The sequence below is a fragment of the Microtus pennsylvanicus genome, chromosome 10 (genome assembly GCF_037038515.1).
Source record: "Microtus pennsylvanicus isolate mMicPen1 chromosome 10, mMicPen1.hap1, whole genome shotgun sequence".
NCBI lineage: Eukaryota > Metazoa > Chordata > Mammalia > Rodentia > Cricetidae > Microtus > Microtus pennsylvanicus.
This window is the reverse complement of record NC_134588.1, coordinates 89,919,286-89,946,902: the sequence shown is the minus strand read 5'-3', so window position 1 is coordinate 89,946,902 and position 27,617 is coordinate 89,919,286. Positions and strand designations below refer to the sequence as shown.

Genomic DNA, 27,617 nt, shown 5'->3' with positions numbered 1-27,617 from the left:
CTCCAAAGCTTCTGAGGAGTCCAGCAATCGTTCTGATCAATCTGTACACACCATCTCATACACTTTTCTCAGGAACACTGCACAGGCAATCTGAGGAAGCCCAGCTTCCTCAGACACGTACTCTTTAACAATGTTCAGAAAAATCCACACATGAGTTTGTTAATTCTCCTGTCTTGAGAGGGGTATTTCAGCAGCACTGAGGGATGGGGGAATGAACCTGAAAAGCAGAATGGGTCCCGAAGGCCGAGGTTTTCAGACTGGGGGATTGCTCCCCTTCCCTGACTCACAGCGCTGTGTGCTTCCAACACACCAGCGAATAAGAAGTCCGGGAACTAGTCACGGCCCAGGAATAATCTGTTTTAGTTTGACCTTTTCTAGGGATAAATGCAATTTCCCTGAACACTGAATATTCTATTTAGTATGGGAATTTAGAGACCCTCTCCTCTGCCCTTGTTTTCCAGAAGCAGAGTCAGCAGACTGCATTTTGAAACCAGGGCGAGGAAGAATCGCAGTGGTGGCGCATGCCTTTATCCCTGTACTGGGAGGCAGAGGCAGGCCGATCTCTGTGAGGTCAAGGCCAGCCTGGACTATAGAGTGAGTTCCAGGACAGCTAGGGCTGTTACACAGAGGAACCCTGCCTTGAAACACCCCCCCCAAAAAAAAAAGAGAGAAAGAAAAAGAAGGAAGGAAGGGAGGAGGGAGGGAGGGAGGGAGGGAGGGAAAGAAGGAAGGAAGGAAGGAAGGAAGGAAGGAAGGAAGGAAGGAAGGAAGGAAGGAAGGAAGGAAAGAAAAGAAACCAAAGCAAACAAAAACAATCCCCACAGTAACCCTTAGCAGTAAGAGTCCTTATCCTTGTTTTCTAGGTATCTCAGAGCTGCCTTGTGGGTGTTGGGAATTGAACCCTATCCTCTGGAAGAGCAGCCAGTGCTCTCAACTACTGAGCCATCTCTCCCAAAACATTCCTTCTTAAGGGCGTTAGTAAGAATCCACTCTGAAATGCAAGCGTTTCCACTTGCAGAAGAGTGGCGGGAATCGAGAGGCAGGGGTGCTTCTGTTACAAACTCGGAGAGGGTTGGCTTACGCACGTATCTGGTTATCGACCCTGGAGTTATTCAACCGGGCGCTGAGTCCCGCTTGGCAAATACCTGCTAAAGAAATCGTTCAGGTTTTGCAGCTACCATGGTTACTCAACAGTGCTTGACACAAAACAAAATAAAACAAAAATCCTTGTGGCACTCATTTTCGCGATGGCCGGCTGACCCCTTGTGGATCGATTTAGGATTGCAGTTTCTCATCCCTTCCACAAAAGGAACATTTTTCATGACAAAAATGGCATTGATAAATGCTGCCCTCTGCCTGGAGTTGCTTGCATTTATGCTAAGCTCATTTGTCGTCACATAAGTAGTTTGTGGAGAAAAATAAAGGTGCGATGACACTCCCTAACTAGACATTCTAGATGGAGAGAGAGAGTAATAAAGTGTAGGGCCTGGAATTGTCATGCTGTCCTATAATGCCTGCATAAGGCAATCTGGAGTTTGAGGCAAGCTTGGGCTACCTAGCAAGTTCCAGGTCAGCCTCAGCCACATAGTGATGACCTGTCCTGAGAATCAACCATGTAGAGTTAACAAAAGCAAAACAAAACAGAGAGCGGGAGAGAATATTTTTAAAGCATGTTACAATTGGGCACATCACATGGAAATCTCAGATCATAAAGACAAACCACCCTTTAAATTTCCAGGAGGAAACTCAGCTGTGAAGGAGAATGCCGCTGACATGTGTTCTCAGTAAGATGCCCGTGCACCAAGGTAAAGAGGCTGATGGCAGTGGCTTCCTATGTAGATCAACCAGAGCTACATAGGAAGACTCTGACTCAAAATAAATATAAATGAATGGATAGATAAATAAAACAAATTCATAAATAAGTAAATCAGGAAACGGCAAATAATGAAGACAGTTTAGGTGCCCTAATGGTTGGGAAACCTATCAATAAAAAAAATCTAAAAGCAGTAACAAAAGCAAAAAGAATAAAACAAAAATCTGGCTTTGAAAGGACTAAGATAGAACTGGTTAATATAAAAGAGAAAGACAGAAGTAATATACAGAGTAATGAAGAAGATACATCTGTAGCTGCAAAAGGAGCATTAACATAATAAAAAGGGTATCGTGTCAATAAAAATGAAATGTCACTGGACGATGGTAATACACACCTTTAATTTCAGCACTCGGGAGGCAGAGACAGGTGGTTCTCAGTGACTTCCACACCAGTCTGGTCTAGGGCTTAATGTATAGTAGGAACCTTAGCCAATGAAATAAACTCAAAAAGAGGACACATCAGTTTTGAAAAGAAAGAGAACAAAATGTTATTAAGTACACCCTCAAAAAAATTTACTTAGGCTGGGCAGTGGTGTGCAGGTCTTTAATCCCAGTACTCGGGAGGCAGAGGCAGGTGGATCTCTGTGAGTTCGAGGTAAGTCTGATCTACAAAGGTAGACTATAGTAGGACTATAGTAGGAGGAGTTTCTTGTTGGTCCCCGTGGCCCGGAATAAAAATAATCACACAGGAACCGTATTCATTAAATCACTGCTTGGCCCGTTAGCTCTAACTTCTTATTGGCTAACTCTTACATCTTAATTTAATCTATTTCTATTCATCTGTATATTACCACAAGGTCATGGCCTACCAGCAAAGTTTCAGCATGTCTATCTCTGGCGGCTCCATAGTGGCTCCAGACTCTGCCCTTCTTTTTCCCAGCATTCAGTCCAATCCTCCCCGCCTACCTAAGTACTGCCTTATCAACAAGCCAAGGCAGTTTCTTTATTCGTTAATGGTAATCACAGCACACAGAGGAGACTCCCACATCATAGGACAGCTAGGGTTGTTACACAGAGAAACCCTGACTCAAAAATCCAGAAAGAAAAAAAAAAGAAAAAGAAAAAAAAAGAAAAGAAAAAAGGGGAGGAAAGAAATTTACACAGTACAAACCCAGAGCCAATAGGTAAACTAGTAGGTCTACTAAGAAAGTACCCTGGTACTATTGTAAACTAGTAGAAAAGTAATAAAATATAAGTTACAATTTATGGCAATTAAAAATGATTAATACATTAATTAAGAATTCTTGGCCAGGTGGTGGTGGTGCAAGCTTTTAACCACAGCACTTGGGAGGCAGAAGCAGGTGAATCTCTGAGTTCAAGGTTTACAAAGCAAATTTCCAGGACAGCCAAGGCCACACAGAGAAACCCTGTCTCAAAATGCCAGAAAGAAGGAAAGAAAGAAAGAAAGAAAGAAAGAAAGAAAGAAAGAAAGAAAGAAAGAAAGAAGGAAAGAAAGAAGGAAGGAAGGAAGGAAGGAAGGAAGGAAGGAGAATTAATTATTAATAAAATATACAAAACCTGTATGGTAAAATTTGTTACTTGTAGTTTCTTTTTTGGCACAGTGGCTGCACCTTAATCCACTGCTATTTCAGCCACTGTGACTCTGCAGGTACCGGCTGGCTTCTCTGGCAGTGGCTCGGTGCGAATTCTTTTCCCACATGCCCTGGTTTTGCCGCTGCAGATAAAGGTAGCTTTAACAGAATCTCTATTGTTCTATTTATAAATAAAACCCCAGACTCAAAGGCTGGGGTGAAAACCTGCTAGCTCAGGGAGGTTGAGTAGCAACTAGCTAACCTTCTCTCGTTACTGGTATCTCCCCAAAAGCACATCCTTCTGCTCTACCAAAACAGAACAGGCTATACCACTCAAAAGTCCTCCCTAGTACTTCCTGTACATCTTTTTCTCTCTCACAGATGCCCTCTGATGCTCTCTGATTACTTTCTACCAACTAGTTGTTAACTCAGCCTCCTGACCCAAGGTTCATTTTATTTCATTTGCACACACAAGAGAGGAAGAAGAGAAGAGAGGGGAAACAAAAATAGAGCACATGGTAACCAAGAGACTAAAGAGAAACCAGGAACCGAGACTCCAGAGCCATAGCCACAAGGCTAAGTTTACAAGGGAAAGAGAAGCTGGGAGAGAGGAAGCCCAGACCCTGGGCTGGAGAGGTTTAGGGTAGGGGGCAGGGTGAGAAATACTGGAAAGTACCACAAGTACTGAGTGAAACTTCCTCCCTTGGGTTGTCCTGTCCCATCCACCCCGTGTCATGCGCCTGTCCCCCTCCCATGGCCCTTTCAGTCTGCTGGCCCGGTTCAGCCTTGACCCTTCCAGATGACTGTAGCTGTTCTCTCCCTCATATCTACAATAAAACCTTCTCTTTCAGCATTACCTTGGAGCAGTCATGACCTCATTTTCATTCACTGCGCAGCCCAGGCTGACCTCAAATTCTCAGGCCCCCTCAGTGGCTAAGGCTTCAGATAAATGCACCCACACTTGGCTTCTAACAAATAAATTAATATTTATTTGTTTGTTTGTTTGCTTGCTTGCTTATTTCATAGGCACTGGTGATTGAACCGAGGCCTTGCACAGGCTAAGCAAGTGCTTCACCATTGAGCTACATGTCCAGCTGTTGCTTAACATTTTAAACCAGCAGAAAAATTCAAGAGGCCTTAAAGTCAGCACATCCAACCCTTCAGAAAAATGTGTCCATTCCATAATTCCTGTGTGCAGGGAAGGCGTGTCTCTGTGCATCATGTTCCCACAAGGGGGGCACAGCCATACTTGGATGGCACTTAGAACACAAGCAGGAATAGGACCACCCATGTGAGAACATCTGTAAAATAACCACGCATTGGTGCACACGCGCAATGGAATTAGAACAATGAATTTATAGCATTCACACACACACCAAGAAACGGACAGTCCTGAAGGTCATTATGTTAAGTGAAATTTATCCGATTCAGAAGGACAAACCACATTTTTCTCCTATGCAAAATCTAGATTTAAATTTATATGAATAAACACATATGGAGGACATGAAAGGTCAGAAATCAGACTATGAGACAGGAGGAAGAGGTCTAAAATGGAAGCACAAACAGAGAAGGCAAAGGAATATATGCAGAAGGGAGTCTCTGTGGGGGACAGAGGGAGAAAGGGGTGGGCAGTACAATGGAAGGTCAAGAATGAAGTATTGGCCACATGTGACTATGTGTGCCTATAATCCAAGCACTTGGGAGGCTGAGACAGGAAGTTTGAGTTTGAAGCTAGTTTGGGCTAGACTGAGATTCTGTCTCAAAAAAAAAAGAAAAAGAAAAGAAAAGAAATGATGACTTAAGGTATAAAAAGGTCAGAATGAAACCCATTTCTCTGTATGCTAACCAACAAAATTATTTAAAAAAATAAATATTTTTATCCTGTTTATCAGAAGGCAGAGATGGCAAAGTGATTGCTGTATATATAGAATTGGGAAAAATCGGGAAAAACTGTGGCCAGCGGAAAGTCTGGCAGGAAGTCAGCCTAGCCCAAACTTGAGGGAAAGGAACCACGGGTGGCTCACAGCCCTCACCAAGACCAAGACAGGGGGAGGACATGTTTGCTTCTTCAGTATCCTTAGATCTTGATTCCTCTGCTCAGACCCCTGCTCCACCCGGGACAACCAGGCTCAACAGAGGGTCCAGGTTAGTGTGTATCAACCACTCAACCACACCAGAAAGGGTGGTTTGTCCAAAGTCACACAACCATGGGACAGGGACTCTGGAGTCACTGCAGAGCATTCTTCCCTCTCGATGAAGCAGCCCTTCGCAGTGTCCTGTTAGATGTTGCCAGCCAGGATCAGTGGCGGTGCCTCTGACCAGCCAGTCAGGAGACTGGATTCTGGCTGTCCAATCCCAAGATAGGAGAGTGACAGGTGAGCCGTGGCTTTGGAGCTTCTTATGAGTGTGCCTGAAGGCCGGGATATGGGGAGGGACTTCTCCAAGGCTTCAGTAGAGAAGATCCTGCTACCCAAATCAGAGGAGTCTCAAAGGCCTGCTAGAAACTGACACTTCCGATCAACACTTGCAGAGGTGGGGGCGGCAGAGAACTCTACCACCTTTCCGTCAGCTTGTTTTCTCCTATGTTCTTGTTTTCAAGGCAAGACATCCACGTATTCCTCGTTAGTGTTCTCTGGGGATAAGCAAAGGACAGCCATGAGATGTCACACCCAGAAGTCCCACTAGGCAGCCCGACTCGAGGGAAAGAGCACCATGCACAGAGCGGTGCCAATTCCACATCACAGAGACATCGTAAAAGGCTGCACTGGCACTAGGAACTTGGCTGGCCAAATAGAGGTTTTGTGTTTTTCTGGGTTTTTGTTTTTGTTTTTGTTTTGTTTTGTTTGATAAGTGGAGCCTTAGTTTCTAATACTCAATGTCTGCCTTCACCAGTGAAAATCCCATGTAGCTCCGTACGGAGCTTATTCTAAGGAGACAAGAGGAAGGGAAGGAAGAATTCCAGCCATGGGAAGGCATTTCCCCTTTGGTAGCTAAGTACCTGGAGCACATTCCACCAGGTCTGATCACGCTTGAAAAATTCCATGTACAGTTCTTGGGAAAGACCTATCCCAAGCCCATTCTCTACCAATTTCCAGGGATTTGGTAGCATTTTATTACAGCTTAGGCAATACTATTACCATCCCAGCCATCCCCAGCAACTCATCTTGATTTGCATAAGCATCTGACTTTGACACATTTATGCTTTCCTCTTCTTCCCCTTAACACTTTTGTGTGTAAGCATGTATGCATGGATGCAGGTGTGTATGCATGGACGCAGGTGTGGACGCAGGTGTGTATGCATGGATGCAGGTGTGTATGCAGGTGTGTATGCATGGATGCAGGTGTGGACGCAGGTGTGTATGCATGGATGCAGGTGTGTACGCACATGAGTGCCTGTGTGTTTGGCCAGAGATTAGCCTTACATGTTGTTCTTTGGGTTCCATCTACCTTCTCTCTTGAAACAGAGCCTTCCCCTGGCTTGGAGCTCACCGGTTTGATGGTCAGGGCACTCCACAGATCTACCTGTGTCTGCCTCTTCAGCCTTGGGGTGGCAAGCTTGTGCCACCATGTCCAGATTTTTAAAACCATCATTTGTAGGGATCCAACTCAGGGTCTCACACAATCAAGGCAAGCACTTTACCAACCGGGCTATTTCTCAAGACTTTTTATACTTCCGAATTCTATAAATTTTTGTGGAAAAGAGAAGTAGGGCTGTGTCTGTGGCTGGGCCTGTAGGAAATGACCAGATTGTACTGATCACACAATCCCCCGAATGAAGGTGGATGTATGGGAACAATCGTATGGGACAGGTTTTCTTTTCATCATTAAAATCCCATGCTTCATCGTTTTAGAGAATTGAGAAGCTTATCACAGCAGCCTAAAGAGTGACTTTGTTCAGACAGAATAGCAAGGATAGGGATGCTCACACAGAATAGCATGGTTAGGGATGCTCACACAGAATAGCATGGATAGGGATGCTCAGACAGAATAGCATGGATAGGGATGCTCACACAGAATAGCATGGATAGGGATGCTCACACAGAATAGCATGGATAGGGATGCTCACACAGAATAGCATGGTTAGGGATGCTCACACAGAATAGCATGGATCGGGATGCTCAGACAGAATAGCATGGATAGGGATGCTCACACAGAATAGCATGGATAGGGATGCTCACACAGAATAGCATGGACAGGGATGCTCACACAGAATAGCAAGGATAGGGATGCTCACACAGAATAGCATGGTTAGGGATGCTCACACAGAATAGCATGGATCGGGATGCTCACACAGAATAGCATGGATAGGGATGCTCACACAGAATAGCATGGATCGGGATGCTCACACAGAATAGCATGGATAGGGATGCTCACACAGAATAGCATGGACAGGGATGCTCACACAGAATAGCATGGACAGGGATGCTCACACAGAATAGCATGGATAGGGATGCTCACACAGAATAGCATGGACAGGGATGCTCACACAGAATAGCATGGACAGGGATGCTCACACAGAATAGCAAGGATAGGGATGCTCACACAGAATAGCATGGATAGGGATGCTCACACAGAATAGCATGGACAGGGATGCTCACACAGAATAGCATGGATAGGGATGCTCACACAGAATAGCATGGACAGGGATGCTCACACAGAATAGCATGGATAGGGATGCTTCCAGGATCCCTGAGAACTCATGCCCTCTCACCCTTCCCTAGTTAGCAGACCTGCTGTCATTACCATTGCCACCCACAGACTACTGCAATCCCTCTGGCACAGAATGAAGCCACACACTTGGTCATGGGGAACTGGGTGGGACCAAAAATGTCTCTGGGTGTCTGTGTTTAATTCAAAATTCCCAAGAACGGGCAGATGCTATATTCTCCCCAAATGCGCTGCAATGGGCAGATGACGAAGGTGAGGGTAAGCTTGGAATAGGATCTGCGAGTCCTGTGAGTAGACTTTACTCATAGGTACTGAAGCCCCCACCCCATGTATCACAAAGGCTTCATTCTTTTTGGGATATATATGAAATAATTTGTTCCTGATCATTTTACAAATGAAAGCTTAGCAAAAATGGAGCAAAATGTAACAGGAGAAGTCTTGGTGGGTGATTTAATATGATTTTTTTCTCAGTGAAAACCTGCCCATCTGTACATTTATTCCCATGAGTGGACTGCACATGGCCCCAGAATGAAGTCCACGTTAGCTTTTCGCTCAGGGCCTTTCCTCTCGTTGCTGGTTGTCCTAGCACAGACAACTCCATGTCTTGGCCACATGCAGGGCGAAAGATGCTGTTTCTCAGGATAGTGGAAATTTGCACTTAGCAAGATGAAGCTCTTTAGAGCAATGTCCTAGAGCAAGGTATCAATTTCCACTGACTCTACAGAGTAGACTATGAGAGGATGTGGGGTTCGGGGTCCGTTCTGACCCTTTGTCAGGGCTCTTACCATAGACATTCAGCTCTAACGTCATCCTTCTTCCTCTTGGGCAGGAGCTCTTTCTCGTTATTGGGTTTGAAAGGTGAACCACCAATCCTTGACCTGGCTTTTCAAATTTGGAGATTAGTTCCTCTAGGTTTGGAAAGATCTGTTTTGGTGCCCCTTCCACAGTCTGCAAAGACATAAGAAAGGTCACTGGTCACTGTGCAGCTGTGGGTGAAACGTGACACTTCTTGCAACTGTGGTTTTTTTTGGGGGGGGGTTGCTTTTGAGAGTTGAGTTGACAAGTGGAAAGCAAGAGGCTAGCAGGTCAGGCCCGGTGATCTCACCAACGGCCTTTCACAGAGAGGTTCCTTATTCTGGAAAGGAAGCTCGTGACCGAGCAACTCCGTATAAAGGGGAGTTCTACTTAAAAGATCCTCGGCCACTGTGAGTGAGCCCCTCCTTGGCAATTCGTCCGGGGTGGTTCTTATTGTAGCCCTACTGGAGTCCCCTACCAGACTGTGCCGTGCTCCTGACCCTCGCTGAGTGAGGGGACTCCTGGAAGAAAATGCCAAATAATTGAGCTATAAGATGCATGTGGGCTCTCCATAGGGCGCACATAAAGAGAAACAAGTCCCAGTTTATACTGAGAGTAGGGTGTCAACGTGACTTAGTGAAATCGCAGACCCGTTTTCCGGTTAGCAACCAGAATGGAAAAAAAAACCAACTTTTCTGATAGGACCTTAAAAACAAGAAGAGTTTTTCTCTCCTGCCCTTTTGTGTGTGGTTTCCTTGGTCGTCACTGTGGTGATCTATGACCCGAGCATTGGCTAACAGATAGGGCTGGAAGGTTTTCTGAAGCACATGCTTAATCTCCATAGAGATGCAAACACTTCGGCATGCGTTCCTGTGTGAGCATCGCTGCAGCTCGAAGCATTGCCTGCTGCAGGCCTGTGAAGGTACAACCTTCCCTCAGCCAAATGCTTCTCTGGATCCGAGTTATGAGCCACGTGGAGAGCTCTCCAGTTTGTTCAGAAACATAAACAAGAGGGAGAAAGCAGGTTCTGAGGGAATATCCAGAATTTCCAAATGTATACAAGAAAAAAAGAAAAATGGCTTTCAAAATGGTCTACTTAATAGAAGGCATTTTATTTTGAGGTAAGTGCAGACAGACATGGGCAAATTGGAAAAATAGTAAAAGTAAAATTCCCATAAATTCTCCATTCATATACTATATAATAACATTTTGTTTGCCTTTTATTTTCTCTCTAAAATAAATGGATATATATATATACATATATTGCTCTATTTTTGAAAAAAAAAAAGGTTTCATGTAGCCCAAGCTGACCTCAACTGATGATGACTTTGAACTTGTGAACCTCTTAAGTGTTAGGATTACAGACATGAGCCACCACAGCCAGTCTACATATGAACATTCTTTTTTAAAAATAGTTTTCAGGGCTGACCATTTGGTATGCAATAACCAGCCTGGTGTGATTTTGCTCCTCAGAAGACCGTTTCTCCCACTCTCAGCATCCTTCGGTTGCCTGCATTTCTTTATGTGTAGTTGAGGCCGCGGGAGTTTTCCGCCATCCTCATTAGTATTTCTACCGGTGTCATCCATATTCAAGTCATGTCAGTGAGAACTTATGGATACGAGTGACATAATGCAGTCTGAGTAGGTTATACTTATGTGCTTAGGTGATGTGTGTGTGTGCGTGTGTGTGTGTGCACGTGTGTGTGTGTGCATGTGTGTGTGTGCGTGTGTGTGTGCATGTGTGTGTGTGCGTGTGTGTGCGTGTGTGTGCCTGTGTGTGTGCGTGTGCGTGTGTGCGTGTGTGTGTGCGTGTGTGTGTACATGTGTGTGTGCATGTGTGTGTGCGTGTGTGTGTGCGTGTGTGTGCATGTGTGCGTGTGTGTGTGCGTGTGTGTGTGCATGTGTGTGTGTGCGTGTGCGTGTGTGTGTGCATGTGTGTGTGTGCGTGTGTGTGTGCATGTGTGTGTGTGCGTGTGTGCATGTGTGTGTGCGTGTGTGTGCCTGTGTGTGTGCGTGTGTGTGTGTGTGTGCGTGTGTGTGTGCGTGCATGTATGTGTGCGTGTGTGTGTGTGCGTGTGTGCGTGTGCGCGTGTGTGTGTGCGCGTGTGTGTGCGTGTGTGCGTGTGTGTGCGCGTGTGTGTGTGTGCGCGCGTGTGTGTGTGCATGTGTGTGTGCGTGTGTGTGTGCGTGTGTGTGCCTGTGTGTGTGCGTGTGCGTGTGTGTGTGCGTGTGTGTGTGCGTGTGTGTGTGCATGTGTGCGCGTGTGTGCGCGTGTGTGTGCGTGTGTGCGCGTGTGTGTGCGTGTGTGTGCGTGTGTGTGTGCATGTGTGTGTGCGTGTGTGTGTGCATGTGTGTGTGCGTGTGTGTGTGTGCATGTGTGTGTGCGTGTGTGTGTGCGTGTGTGCGTGTGCGTGTGTGTGCGTGTGTGTGTGTGTGTGTGTGTGTGTGTGTGTGTAACGACAATGTAAAAAGAGGCCATGAAAGAGAAAAAGGGTCTGGAGGGAGGAAAGGGCAGGGACCATGATGCAATTAAAGTATGATCTCAAAAAAATATTCAAAAGCATTCGAAAAGTTGAAGGTATATTTCTTTAACTACTTCTAGGTACTTCAGTAGTCCAAAAAGCAAAAACACTGCATAACCATATTATAATGATTAAAATCAGAAAATTAACTTTCATGAAGTACTACTTACTAATCTTGTTTGAATTTGAAACTAATTCAAATTTTATCAATTGCCTCAAGGATGTCTTCCACAGGAAAAAAAAAAAGAAAAAAGAAAAAAAGATGCTTAGGCATTTTAGGGATCGCTGTATGTTTTAATCTCTTTCAGATATTCACAGTTACGTGAGCATATTGGAGCTATTTCTCAGAATGTATTTTAGGATCTTATGGTGGTAATTAAGAATTCCATTACATTTGTTATACTTAAATTTCTTAAAGCGCGTAACTAAATTCAAAAGAAGCAAAGAGATTTCCCTGTTGAGTTCACAGGGAACCAGAGAAACTAAAGGAGTCCCTAAAACTTCCAGCTACTTAATGGCTCCTGTTCTGTTTTCAGACAGCTGTTAATATGCTTGACTTTGGAACATCTGCCTTCTCACTCCCGTCCTGGGATATGGTTTAGTTTTATACAGCAGTTGTCAATGGTGTGTGATTCATGTGATTGACCTTGATGGGAGTGGCTTGACTGTCTCCACAGTCTGGAGCAACAGCTAGGATTACTAAAGCGTGGAACTCCACTCCAGCACTGCCTGTTTCTCTCAGAAACAGGTGACATTTGCTGCTTATTGAACTTGGTGTGGTACTCCTGCTTGTAAAAACCTCCACGTGGTCACATCAAAGATTCAGGAGATGACCCCAGCTTTCCCCTAGTTCCCACACTGTTGTGTGACAGTCCTTATGCATTCTTACCTGTATCTTGTAATATCCACGTTTCTCTCTGAAGATTCGGTAGGTGTAGACAAACTTTCTAAACCTATGAAAAGATGAGTTCGTAAATGGGAGTGGGCTTGACTGTCTCCACAGTCTGGAGCAACAGCTAGGATTACTAATATACAAAACTCCGTGGCGACTGTCTATACAGTTCAGACCCAATGTGTTTTCCATCTTAGATCCTAAGAAAGAAACTGACCATTCCCAGACTCTCTCATTTGAATTTGAAAGAAAATAGGGTTTGGAAACAGAGCCTCTTAGAGATAACAGTGTGAACTCTAGCAAAGAGGATGAGGAGGAAGAATTGAAGGTCCTTGTTTACATCTTGATCTTTATCAGGAAGTGCAACTACTTCATAATGAGACTCCTGCTCTTCTATTGTTTCTCCTCTCTTTCTCTAGCTCACTGATTCCACAATTTCTTGACCCATGAATTTTCCAATCCACCAATTTCTCCTCTCTTCTCTCTTCTCACCTATGTGTCCTCAACTCCTTCCTTGCTTGTTCTGGTTAATTTTTTGGTCACCTTGACACAGCAAGGGTCCTCTGAAAAGAGGAAACCTTAACTGAGAAAATGCTTTTATCAGATTGGCCTGTTTGAAAGTTGTAGGGCCTCTTCTTGTTAAAGATGGATGTAGGGGGCAGACCTGGGCAGACTTCCCTGGACAGGTCCTGTTACATATAAAAAAAGATAGCTGTTGTTGGTTTAAACACACAGAGGAAAAACTGGATGATTCCTTCTGTGATGGCAAAAGAAACTCCATTTATGTTGGCCATCCATCGTGGTCCTGACTAGCTCCATTTATGATGGTCATCCATCTTGGTCCTGGCTAGCTTGTCCCTGATGCTTGTCCCTGGAAGATAGTTCCCAGGAACCCTGGCTCAGTGACCCCCTACCCCAAAATGTTCAGGCTCAGTGACCATCTACTTGTTATGATGTGTCTAACTGCCTTTTTTTGGCTTCTAGAACCTGCTTCTGCTTTTTCTTGTCATTTCACTTTAAAAACCCTCCCCCACTCCCTTCTCATGGCAATCTCAGGGCTGACTCAGAGACTGTTCTCCTGCTAGCAGTTTTCACAAATTTAACTCCTTATTATCCAGATTGATTCTGTGGTCTTTTTCCAGGAGTCCTGAACTCCCTCCATAACACTTTTATTTCCCTGACTTATGTTGATATATATATATATATATATATATATATATATTAAATATTTATTTAAATAAATATTAAATATTTATTTATTTATTTATTATGTATTCTCTGTGTGTGTGTGTGTGTGTGTGTGTGCAGGCCAGAAGAGGGCACCTGATATATATTTTTATAAAAACTCTTTAAATTTCCAAGGGCATATTCTTTTGTTGAAGAATAATTTTTGTCTCACAATATTTAAAATAACATTACAAAGAAAGGAGGTGGTGGCTCACATCTTTTATCCCAGCACTTGGGAGGCAGAGGCAGTGAATCTCTGTGAGTTTGAGGCCAGCCTGGGCTACAGAGTGAGTTCCAGGACAGGCTCCAAAGCTACGCAGAGAAATCTGGTCTTAAAAGAAAAAATAGCATTACAAAATAGCTTCTTTGAATATTTACCACTGTAGCAGAACATCATTTCACTGTGGTTCCCTAGTAGAGAAAGGTGGGCTATTTTAGAGTTGTGCACGCATCATTATCAAGTCAGTAGGAAATATTCTGAGTCTGAAGCAAGTTTTTTCTAGCCACAAATTACCACCCTACCCCACTCATCACTAATAATAACCATGTTTTTCCATATCTCATGTGAACTCACTGTTTTACACATGAATATGCCAGAATTTTTTTTTAAGTAGTTGAACATGAGACTAAAGAGCAAATCAGTAAGCAGCATCCTTCCATGGTTCCTGCCTCTGCTCCTGCTTGGGTTCCTGCCCTGAATTCCCTCAGCAATGGACTGAGATCTGGACATGTAAGCCAAATAAACTATTTTCTCCGAAGGTTGCTTTTGGTCATGGTATTTATCACTGCATTAGAAACCAAGCTAATATATTTATCCTTCTTAGATTACTTACTTAACATTATCACTACTTCCTTTAATACTCAGGTGATATGTGTGTGTGTACACATATATGTGTGTGTATATGTGTACACACACATATAATGATTTATGTGACTTTATAAGAAAGTGTGGCCTAATACAATGGTTTGGCTTACAATCTTCTACTTTATGATTTCTTTGGTTTATGTATTTTGGTTTTTTTTTTAATTTTTATTTTTTTGTTTTTCGAGACAGGGTTTCTCTGTGGCTTTGCAGCCTGTCCTGGAACTAGCTCTGTAGACCAGGCTGGTCTCGAACTCACAGAGATCCGCCTGCCTCTGCCTCCCAAGTTCTGGGATTAAATGGTTTATGTATTTTTGCCAGAGTAATATAGGCATGCAGTTTAAATGTCAACTATAAAATTTATAACCAAATTTTGCAGTTTCCTGTCTATTTTTCCATTCTCAGCACCAGGCACTGCTCCTTGCCCAGTCCTTCCTGTCTCTCTTAGTAACTTTTTGTACTTGCCTTATTTCAAAATCTTGTACACAGACTTGTTAACTGCCTTCTTTGAAAATGTTGTCTCTTTTAGAGGGCTTATCTTTTGTGTACTTCTGCCTCTTCTTACTGTCTCTGCTTTCTCTTCTCAGCTATCACATAATTTTTAAGTAAGTTAATATTAAATGTTAACATTATGATGACATTATAAATACTGTTTCAGCCTAGCTAGATAATGTACCATGATTTCTGCTTCCTTGTGGAACAACATTCTGTTTCTTTAGAGAGTCTTACTCTCAGCTGATTGCGCTTATCTTCTCGGTGAGAAATGGGAACTGAGAGGATGGAAGCAATCAGGAGAGAATCCCAGCCTTCTACCATGTGCTCACTCTTATCGCTTCTCAGAGATTGCCACACCCATGAATGTCACACCCGTCACTCACACCCATGAATGTAACACCCGTCACTCACACCCATGAATGTCACACCCACCACTGCCACACCCATCGCTGCCACACCCATCGCTGTCACACCCATCACTGTCACACCATCACTGTCACACCCATCACTGTCACACCCGTCACTGTCACACCCGTCACTCACACCCGTCGCTGTCACACCCGTCGCTGTCACACCCATCACTGTCACACCCATCGCTGTCACATTTATCACTGTTACACCCATCACTGTCACACCATCACTGTCACACCCATCACTGTCACACCCATCACTGTCACACTTATCACTGCCACACCCATCACTGTCACACCATCACTCACACCCATCACTATCACACCCATCACTGTCACACCCATCACTGTCACACCCGTCACTGTCACACCCGTCACTGTCACACCCATCACTGTCACACCCATCACTGTCACACCCATCACTGTCACACTTATCACTGCCACACCCATCACTGTCACACCATCACTCACACCCATCACTATCACACCCATCACTGTCACACCCATCACTGTCACACCCGTCACTGTCACACCCATCACTGTCACACCCATCGCTGTCACACCCATCACTGTCACACCATCACTGTCACACCCATCACTGTCACACCCGTCACTGTCACACCCGTCACTCACACCCGTCGCTGTCACACCCGTCGCTGTCACACCCATCACTGTCACACCCGTCACTGTCACACCCGTCACTGTCACACCCATCACTGTCACACCATCACTGTCACACCCATCACTGTCACACCCATCACTGTCACACTTATCACTGCCACACCCATCACTGTCACACCATCACTCACACCCATCACTGTCACACCCATCACTGTCACACCCGTCACTGTCACACCCATCACTGTCACACCCATCACTGTCACACCCGTCACTGTCACACCCGTCACTGTCACACCCGTCACTGTCACACCCGTCACTGTCACACCCATCACTGTCACACCCATCACTACCGCACCCATCACTGTCACACCCATCACTGTCACACCCGTCACTGTCACACCCGTCACTGTCACACCCATCGCTGTCACACCCATCGCTGTCACACCCATCGCTGTCACACCCATCGCTGTCACACCCGTCACTGTCACACCCGTCACTGTCACACCCATGAATGTCACACCCACCACTGTCACACCCATCACTGTCACACCCGTCACTGTCACACCCGTCACTGTCACACCCGTCACTGTCACACCCGTCACTGTCACACCCGTCACTGTCACACCCGTCACTGTCACACCCGTCACTGTCACACCCATCACTGTCACACTGTCACTGTCACACCCATCACTGTCACACCATCACTGTCATACCCATCACTGCCACATTTATCAGTGTCACACCCATCACTGTCACACCCATCACTGTCACACTGTCACTGTCACACCCATCACTGCCGCACCCATCACTGTCACACCCGTCACTGTCACACCCGTCACTGTCACACCATCACTGTCACACCCATCACTGTCACACCCATCGCTGTCACACCTATCACTGTCACACTGTCACTGTCACACCATCACTGTCACACCCATTGCTGTCACACCCATCACTGTCACACCCATCGCTGTCACACTTATCACTGTCACACATCACTGTCACACATCACTGTCACACCATCACTGTCACATTTATCGCTGTCACACCCATCACTGTCACACCTGTCTGTCATGCTTGCACCCATCAAAGCCTATAACTCAAATTCTCCGCCATTGTCACCGTAGACAAGCAGTGTATTTGCTTCTCCCAATCAAGTTCCTCTCATTTTCCCTATGCAAGGACACAGCTCCAGGCATTCTTTGCTCCCCTCTCTGACATCACTAGTCTACTCAACAGCCTGTGTGGTCCCTTTATAAACTGTGAGTCAGATCATGTCCTTCCTCTGCACACACAGACTCTAAGCTTAGAAGAGCTGGACCAATTTTAGAGAAGCGAAAGATTGGAGTGTGTGTGCACGGTAGAAGGTCCTTTCTCGACGGTTCCAAGGATTCTTAGAACACAGTGAGGAGCTGGTTCCAAGGAGAACGGTATTCACCGCACAGGCTAGCTCAGGTGTACACCTACGCAGCTGTGACGGCTTAACAGACAACAGCTCTGCCACTGCAGATTGCTGGGAGAAAGAGACCACAGGTAGCATCATCTCCACGTGGAAACACATGAACTTGGACCTCTGCTCCACACTCTAAAGGCTCCATTTTGGAAAAAACAAAACATTAAACTTTGGAGAAATAACTGTAAATGAACAGCTTAACGACCTTGAAGTAAGAAAGACTTTTCTTTCAATGGTAAAAATTTCAAGCTACAAAACAGAGCAATGTGTTTGTTGTTTGTTCGTTTGTTTAATTAAAGCCAACAAGTGGACACGGCCAGAGACTGGGAGAAGTCGATTACAGCACTAGTAGGTAATGAGAACACGGAGACAAAGGAGATGTCTAGAGACACGGGAAAGATGTGGCATTCCACTGCTGGCTAAAGAAAAGCCCGTTCAGCAGCACTGACGCCTCACCTCACACCAGACACTGTCTCACCCATCTCATACCAGACGGGCAGAGCTGGAGGAACTCACTAATGCCAAATATAGGTCTGATGACACCTTAGAGAAAGGTTAATATGCCACGGGTATAATGCCTTTGAGAAAAATTTGATAAAATTTAGTAAAATTAGAAAATGTGTATTTTATGAGCTAGCAACATTGTAGATAATGTCATTTTAATAATTTTATCGATTATTAAAAAGTAAAGGTTTAGACAAACCCTGTCTTGAAAAACCAAACAAAAGAAAAAGCATAAAGATTGGTGAACCTGTATATTTAATTTATTTAAAATACTTAAAAGGGCCAGGCATGGTGGCTCACTCAAGAGGCAGAGGCAGGCAGATCTCTGTGAGTTCAAGGTCAGCCTGGTCTACAGAGTGAGTTCCAGGACAACTAGGACTGTTACCCAGAGAAAATCTGTCTTGAAAAAAGAAATAAAGGAAAAGGGGCTTTAAAAGGGAGACATGACTTAACAGTTGCTGCTCCGACAAAGGGCCCAGACTCAGTTTCCAGCACACACATGGTTCACAGCCGTGTGGTGTTCAGGGAATTTACCTCTTCTGTCTTCTGTGGGGACTACGCACACTCCTGGTGCAAAAACCCAAATGCTAAAAATAAGTGCATCTCTAAGATAAAATAAAATATTAAAAATTCATGAATATAAAAACCAAGTAAATACCTAAAGTAATAGATTACATAATTATCTCTAATGTGATTAAATTAAATTATTAAAGTAACTCCACAGTAGGGGTTAGGAAGATGGCTCCATGGTTAAAGCACTAACAATGGAAGTATGAAGACTGGAAACGCCAGGTGGGGGTGACTTCCTGTAATCCCAGCCTCTGAAGGGATCCCCAGAGCAAGCTAGCTGGTAAGCTAATGGCCCTAACCAACCCAAACATAATGCTGGCAGGCTGCTCTTCCCATCTTCCTTCTTTGGCCACTTCCTCATTCCCGGGGCTGACCACCAACATCCAGTTATCAACATCCCTATTTGCCTACACTGACCAACGTTTCCAGTCACTTGCCCTAGCAGGGGTTTTCCATTTTGTCTTCTGCTGAGCCACTTGTTTCTGCCTGATTCAGATTCAACCACCACCGTCTATCTCTTTATCAGGGATCTCTTTTTGTTGGAAATTGTGTCGGGGTGTGGTCTGTACCCAACAGTGCAATGGTCCCTTCATTAAGACTGGATTCATCTGTCAGCTCTGGGTTTGACTGAGAGAACCTGCCTCAACGAATAAGGAGAAAACAATTACAGACGAACAGATGATTCCCTACTTTAACCTCAGGCTCCCTTGTGCTTCACAAATGTGTACCTATCCCCCCACCCAAGACACACACACACTAAAAAAAAAAATTAAAACACCATAAACCTAACTGTTGGCGATCTCCACTCCAGTCTCCCACTCCCCCATTCCAATGCCTCCCCTCCCCGCCTCCCAATCCAGACCCCACCCCTCAGAAAACCCAAGTGCGGTGGTTCCTCCCCTGGAACTGCACAAGACTGCCTAGAGGGTAGAGCTACCATGGGATTTTCTCTCCTGCCTTTCTGAGAGTCACCCAGGAGTTGCTTTGCTCTGTTTATGGAATCCAGATTTATTGATTTGATCTGATTTGGCATATTGCATTGACAGAGGAACCCAATAACTGGGGATTCAATACTTATCATTAATAAGTTGCTGTTCACTATGGAGCAAATGGAAGAAAATGGCTTTATTCAAATGCAGATTTTAAGATAAACTCTAGGGAGGACAGAAAGGGGGGGGGATGAAGGGATGGAAAGTCGAGGCAGGCAGGAATGTTAAGAGGAAGAAGGGGTAAGGGGGAGTTCATCAGTGGCTTTGGTGTCCACTGAAGATTTGCCTTTGTGTAGATTTCCAGCCTCCTGAATACTGGGACTAAAGGCGTGAGTCAGGCTATGCTTTTATTATTTAACAGTTCTTTGGGGGGAGGGGGTGTGTGGATCTTATTCAACATTCAGGGAAAAAATTCTTTATGTCCTTTAAAAAAACTGACCTAAAATGTCAATCTAAGAGATTCTGTACCCCTAATTTTCTTCCCCTGTGTGTTTGGGGGTGGGGGTGGGGGCAGGGACGAGATAGTCAGAGGTAGTTCCTGTGGGGGAAAGAAGAGGAGCTGATAGGTGCATGGTGTCTTCTTATAAAACTATGTCTTTCATTTCTGTTGCGGGTATAAAGTATCATAATAAAATGACATAGGGAGAAAGGGTTTATCTTAGTTCAGGGCTCCAGTTATCATTGTAGGAAGTCACACTGACGTCCACAGTCAAGAAGAAAAGAGCAAGAACTCCACTCGAACTGGATTGTTCTCAGTTCAGGACTCCACAGGGGGTCACCCTTCCTACTCCATCAGCATAATTTCCCGCAGACACGCCCACAGGCCAACCTGGTCTAGAGAATTCTTCCTTAAGACTCCCTTCCAAGTTGACTCTAGATTGTGTCTTATTGACAATTAAGACCAACCATCACACTATGATTATTATCCCAGTAAAGATATCACGGCACTACCAATCAACATGCCGTAATAACTAGTCTACACACTATCTTTCCACCCAGAGCTCTGTGCAGACAGCTGGTAATACAACGTAGCTGAGTTGATGATTCTGGGCGCTGAGAACCTCAGTGAAAAGTCTTGAGATAGAGCAAAGGAGACAGACTTCTGGAGGGGGCGGGATCACCCGCTACTATCCATATCCAGGACTTAACATACTGAACTTTAATTAGCCATGCATCCATTTACAGTTTACTCTCAGGTGTAAGTTCCTCAAGTCTAGAATCACTCTGTGTGACCTATCCATTCTAGCACAATGCCTGACTCTAAATACAGGCCCAGCACTCAGTTCTTGACGTACACTGAATGTGCTAAATCTATTTGAAGAAATGCTACCAGGAGGTTTTGAAAGAGCAGTTCATCAAATAAAGAAAGATGTAGTGTTTTTAAACAGAAGGACCACCGGTAAAATATTTTTATTGAATTGTATTTTAATTTGTGTTCCTAGCTCCAACTTGCCCCTGAATCCCAGATTCATTTATCCCTCTGTCTATTTCATGTCTCCTCTTATATACCTGTGACTTTTCTTGGACTTGATGTGATGAATACCCCAACATGACCCCTGTGTTGGATGCTCTGTGTCCCACATCCCCTTCCCAACCTTCTCCACACTGCTCTGTGTTCTGATGACTACAACCTCCAGCTATTATTTAGTTCATCCTTCTTGATCGAATACCCTTATTCTATTTCTACATATATACTGTGTCTATACATGTCTCCCTTTGACTGAACCCCATCTAAAGCACCAATTTTACTTGCTAAGACCATAATACAAATCATCTCCGGAAGAATGTCTGTCTGTACTAAGCCCCTTAAAGAAATGAACTATGTGTAGTGTTGATGTCCACATCAACACTACATTACTTGAGTCTTTGACTAGCACAAAATCTAAATATATCTTGGAGTGTGGATGAATTGTTGCAATCTTATTAAACATTACTGTATTTATTTTTGGTTGTGAGCCTATCCTTTAATGGCTGAGCCATCTCTCCAGCCCATATTACTGTATTTATAATTACAGTTCACAATTTCATATTCTCTTTTAGACTGAATAATCCCATATGACCAAGCAAAAAAATGTTTTCTTTATATATGTATGTGTATATTCATCCATTTAAAAATTCTTCACAGTAATGTAGTCAATACTTGTTTGATTTCATCTGATATAAATATCAGAAAATAGCCACGATTTTGCCTCAATTATTATGCCTGTTTTCTTGCTCATAATAATGTACAAATGGACCACAGTCATCTTCATGTCCTATAATATATAATACTGGCCAAGTACCTTCATGGTATATGTTGATTGAATTACATCACATCGCTTCCATTTTTATTTCACTAACTTCTGATGACTTAGACTCTTTCAATAGTCTCTCCTAACCTTTCTGTGTTAATATGTAACTTTTTTCAGTCTGTTCCACACACAGCATCCTAAATAATATTTTAAAACTATGAATCAGATATAGAGGTAAAGACGCAGAGTGGGAAAAAGGAAGGAGGCCAGAGAAGAGGGGAGAAGGGAAGGGCCAGAAAGAGTGTAGGCAACAACCCCCAAGCAAGGAAAAGTAAAAGAACAAGTCAGTGAAAGTAGTAGTAAGATCAACAGAAGAAACTCAGCTCAGTGGGTAGAGTGCTTGCCTGAGGCCCCGAGGCCTGTCTACAGCACACCAGAAACCCGGCATGGTGGCACACCTACAACCCTGGTATTTGGAAGGCCAAGGCAGGAGTATTGCCATGAATTTGAGGTCAGCCTAAACTAGGATGTGAGACTAAACAAATAAATAAAGAGGTAAATAAATAAGTAAATAAATAAATAAATGATAAGCCACAGACACAAGCAGTACACACACCCATACACACATCCACAGAAGTCTGATATTCTGAGACAGTGTGTAAACAATAGATAGGTAAACACAGATAGAGAGATGATTGGGTAGATAGATAGATAGATAGATAGATAGATAGATAGATAGATAGATGATAGACAAATATCAACCCTTTTCGATTCTTACTATTTTTATAATAAAACTAGAAGCCCTGATGGTAGCCAAGTGTTGGGGGAGGCTGAGCGTTCATTTCCTGGCCACCTAGACCAAAAATAATCACACAGAAACTGTATTATTTGCAATACTGTTTGGCCAATAGCTTAAGCATATCATTAGCTAGGTTTTAAATCTTTGGTTAACCCATTTCTGTTATTTTATATTTCACCATGAGGCTTGCAGGCTACTGGCAAGATTCAGGCTGGCGGCTTGCTTCTTTCTCCTCTGGCAGTTCCATGGCTTCTTGTGACTCCACCTACTCACTCCTCCTCTATCTGCTTTGAACTCCCACCTTGCCCTATTCTGCTAAGCCACTGGCCAAAACAAATTTATTCATTAACCAGTGAAAGCAACACCTAGACAGAAGGATTTCCCACACCAGCCAATGACCTACAGAATCCACAAATTCAACCTCAGTTTCTGCTCCTTTCTGCTCCCGTTCTATTGGCTGACTTCTTTCACCCTTCCTCAGTGTGTCTGATTTCAGTTGTTCATAGAGGTCCCCAAACCACTAGTGGCTCTCCGTACACTCTGTATTCTCTTCCTTTTCCTCCCTTTTGTACTTCATAAACACTTTCAACAATATTATACATTAGTACAACCGTTATTTGTTTATTTGATACTGTATCTTACTATGTAGCTCTGGTTGACCTGTAACTTACTACATAGAATAGGGTGACTTCAAACTCATAGAAATCTGCCTGTCTCTGTCTCCCAAGTCCCAGGATTAAAGGTGTTCACCACCACACCCAGCAACATCATCCTTTGTTTCTCTCCACATGCCTTGAGAAGTTTGAATAGTTTATCCACCCTAGGTCTTTCTGGCAGCCAGTCTCCAGTCCAAGACTATCTTTGGCATTGTTTTGTTAACATATAAAAGCCACTCGTTATCCTAGAGACCCAACGAGTTTTAGAAATCCGTACTAGAAAAAGGGATGAACACCAATTGTGTACATAAATAGGTATGTAAATTATTATGGATATATTTCATTTTTATTATAAATCAAAACATCATGACCCCCTGCCTTCAATTCTCCATTTTTTCTGCTAAGTCATATTATTGAGCTGATGATCAAAATAGTTGTGTTAAGTGGTGAACCTGTTGCTTGGTGCATAGTAAATGCTCCATACGTGATGGCTGCTTTTTCTAACTTTAAAGCGATATATATGGTAAGTACTAAAAGTACGTCAATTATACCTTCTGCTTCCAGCCAAGATGGAATAATGGGACCATACTTAATATCCCTTCTCCTCAAAAACCCTGAGAGACTGGGGAAAGATACACAAAATTGCAGCCTTTGAATACTGGACACTGATTCCCAGAGAGATGGGGGAAATGCAGCCCTTGCTACATTGGACACTGATCCCCAAGAGAAGGGGGAAGTGCAGCCTTGCTACATTAGTTTTGGCTGAAAGACATTTTCCCACCCTATGGCCTGGCAAGGACAGAGGTGACTTAGTGCAGGGACATCAAACAGTTCCCCTAAAGTGAAGAGGAACTAGAGCTAAGAGAAGCCCAAGGTTGTGGTCTGAAAATGGTTCTCTTTCTCATGGAACAAGGAGACCATCTTATACATCCATCAATGGGCTATGTAGAAAGATAGCCTACCTCTACCCCATAGAGGAACAGAAGTTGCTCTGGAACCAAAGCTATTCTTGGATCTAGTAAACCCTCAAAAGATGAGACCATTTCAAGTAACTTAGTGCCTCTTAGTGCAAAGGTCAAGAACATTCATGGAAACACTAAATTTTGACACTCATAAAGGTAAAATTCGCTGTATCTGGCACCTAATCCAAATTTGCCAGGCACAAATAAAGACAGAAAATAAAACCAACAATGAGAAGAAGTAAACCCATAATAAGATAATCAATAGAAATAGACTCAGGAATGACACAGATAATAGGAGAAGCAGAAAAAGATAAGAACACAATTTTATTCCAGATATTTAAGAATCTGGAGGGAAGAGGGAAAGTTAAAGTGTGGATAATGGTGACGCAAAAAAAAATCTGTGGATGAAGCTTCCTTAAGTAAAAGGCCACTGAGTCCGAAAGGAAGAGTATACCAGATGGGGTTAGCAGCAGAATAAGTGTCACAGAAGAAAAGAAACTTTAGTACAAAGAAAATCAAAGAGAAAAACATTTGGGAAAGGATTGACTCGCTTAGCTTCATTTATTTTGAACTGTTTCACTGCAGCATGGGCTAGCCTTGGGAATGGTCATTTGGTGCTGAAGCATGAAACAGTACGTGTAAATCTCAACTGATTCATGAACAGTTCATTCATGAGTATTTTGTCCCAAGTTGTGACCAGTACTATGGAAAGGCACGTTTGTGGTCAGCCTTTTAGTTTCATTTTAACCAGACTTTGAAATATTAGTGGAAGGAAATAGAACCTACTGGACCCCATGGTGTCAAACAATTGTGGATTACATTCTTCCACACCATGTCTGGGAACTCTGGAGAACCCAAGGTTTTAAGTCATGTTTTGAGTCTGTTGACTGCCCATCATCTTCCTGCCCTTGATTAGAACATATGTAAGTGCAAGCTGGTGCTGTATCAATTTGTTGATGCGCATGACAAAACTCAAATGTTTAGACTTCCGTGAAAGGCAAATTTTCAAAGATGTCAGTACAAAGCTGTCAATTGTTCCAACTGTATTTAATCCGCCAGATCAAATGCAAAATAAAAATTGGAAATAACCTAGATGTTTGATGATAAATCAGTTATAATAATTGCAGCCAGCAAAATGCTGCTCAGTCATGAGGTTGGTAGTGCCAGGTTTGTTGAACTGGGGAGATGGCTCAGTCAGTAAAGCGCTTCCGTGCAAACATAAGGAAGCGAGTTTGGATCCCCAGCACCCGTGTGAAAGCTGGGCATGGCATTGTGTGCCTGTATTCCTAGCACCGAGGAAGAGAAGACAGGAGGATCACTGAGGATGGCTGGCAAGCTAGTCTGGCCAAATCAGTAAGCTCCAGGATCAATGAGAGATCCTACCGCAAAAAATAAGGTGAAGAGCAATTAAGGAAGATGCTTGACATTGACCTCTGCCCCCCCCACACACACACACAGGCACACACACACACATTACAAGGGAGAGGGCCGCTTGTTTGTCCCGGCCACCAGGCTAGCTTACACCCGAAAAAAACACACAGAAACTATATTAATTAAAACACTGCTCTAACTTCTTATTGGCTAACTCTTACATATTAGTTTAACCCATCTCCATTAATCTGTGTATCACCATGTAGCAGCGGCTTACGGAAGATTCTAACCAGCTTCCATCTCTGGTAGAGGATTCATGGCTTCTCTGACTCTGCCCTTCTTCCTCCCAGCATTCAGTTCTGTTTTCTCTGCCTACCTAAGTTCTGCCCTTTCAACTAGGCCAAGGCAATTTCTTTATTCATTAACCAATGAAAGCAACACACAAACAGAAAAACACACACACATCATGTTCAGAGAAAAAGGGGTTCAAAACTATTTTGTGTAGAGAGCCCTTTATTACATATACAATTGCAATGTGTACGTGGCAAAAAGTTTGCTGATGTGTGTTGAAATGTAAATGACTTCTGAATTTGGAGGGAAATAATTTCTGCTTTTCTTTCCCTTTTTATGAGTGTTAATGGTTATTTTTCTACTTTCTTTTTTTTCCTCTTTTCTTTCTTTCATTCCTACCTTTCTTCCTACCCACTTTCTTTTTTTTCTTTTTCTTCTTGCCCTTATGACAAGGTTTCACACCATATTCCAGACTGATCTGAAACTCACTGTGTAGCTCAGGCTGGCCTGAAACTCCTGACCATCTTTTTTACCCCAACCTCCTACATACTGGGAACCCAGGCAAGAATCACCATGCCCTCTTTTAAATTTTATTTTGAGAGTTACATTAGTAGTAGTAATTGTATTTTGGTACTATGATTGAACTCAGAGCCTTGTGTATGATAGACTAATCCTTTACCAGTGAACTTCAACCAGCCCTTTGGTTTTTCTTGAAGGCGTATGTCTTAAGGACAATATAGCTGTTCAGATTATTGCTTTTCTTTCTGAACCCTTTTTATTTTTTTATTTTTTTTAAAGACTTCTTTTTTTAATATTTATTTATTGTGTATACAATATTCTGTGTGTATGCCTGCTGGCCAGAAGAGGGCACCATACCTCATTACAGATGGTTATGAGCCACCATGTGGTTGCTGGGAACTGAACTCAGGCAATGCTCTTAACCTCTGAGCCATCTCTCCAGCCCCTGAACCCTTTTTAAAGATCTGGAAGCTGCAACTCTGATGACAGAGAGCCATTGCCCCAATCCCCTCAATGCAGACAACACCTGCAGCCTCTCTGGCTACAAGAAGTCTGCCCTTCCCTTGATGGAGTCTTTCCTCGGATGAATCCTTTTCACCCTCTAATGTGTATCCTGCCTGGAATCTACAGGTGCAAAGGCAGAGCCAGTTTCAATTTCCTCACTTTCATGAAGTCGCACTGCACAGGCATTTCACACATTGAGGTTTTCTAGCTTTCATGACTTTGGGTGACCAGGTGTGGTTTCCTGCCCATATGTACTGTAGCTCTCTGCAAGATTGACGTTCTCTGAGGCTTCCCACGCCTTTCATTAGCTCCTCTTCCTATCCGCCTCATCTTCTTCCTCCTTTTATTTATTTTTTAACAGGATGTTGTATAGTTCAGGCTAGCCTCAACTTATTATGTAGCCAAATCTGGCCTCGAACTCCAGATCTTCTTGCCTCTTTCTCTCAAGGGCTGGAATTGATTCCAGGCATACATTATCATGCCTGGCTAAATGGTTTTTCCTTACTTCCTCCCATCTTCCCTTCCTTTCCTTCCTTTCCTCTTTCTTACCTTCCTTCCCTTCCTTCCCTCCTTCCTTCCCTCCCTTCCCTTTCTTCCCTCCACTCCTTTCCTTCTTTTCCGCTTTTGTTCCTTCCTTCCCTCCTTCTTTCCCTCCCTCTGGCTTTCCTTCCTTCTTTCCTTTCTCTTTTTGCAATTTTGAGACAGGGCCTCATTCTATAAGCCAGGTTAGCAATCCAAATTGCTAGGTCCACAGGCATGAGCCACCGCTGCTGTCCTCCCTCCTTTATCTCTGACTTTTCTTGCTTTCCTCATTTGGCTTGGTAACAGCCCAGAAGTCCAAATAGTGCAGGAAAGAAGGGGTTTGTCTCTGG

General features: G+C 43.7%; 1 protein-coding gene across 1 annotated transcript in view; it reads right to left on the bottom strand.

Annotated features, from left to right (window-relative positions):
- Positions 1–1,725: 1,725 nt before the first annotated feature.
- Sh2d1b (SH2 domain containing 1B) overlaps positions 1,726–27,617 on the bottom strand; it is a 29,446-nt gene continuing 3,554 nt past the window's right edge. The window contains exons 2-4 of the mRNA XM_075989048.1: positions 12,279–12,342; positions 8,858–9,020; positions 1,726–6,036 (exon numbers count right to left, since the gene is read on the bottom strand). Coding sequence (XP_075845163.1) covers positions 5,999–6,036; positions 8,858–9,020; positions 12,279–12,342 — 265 coding nt within the window. The 3' untranslated portion in view covers positions 1,726–5,998. The remainder of the gene's footprint in view (positions 6,037–8,857; positions 9,021–12,278; positions 12,343–27,617) is intronic.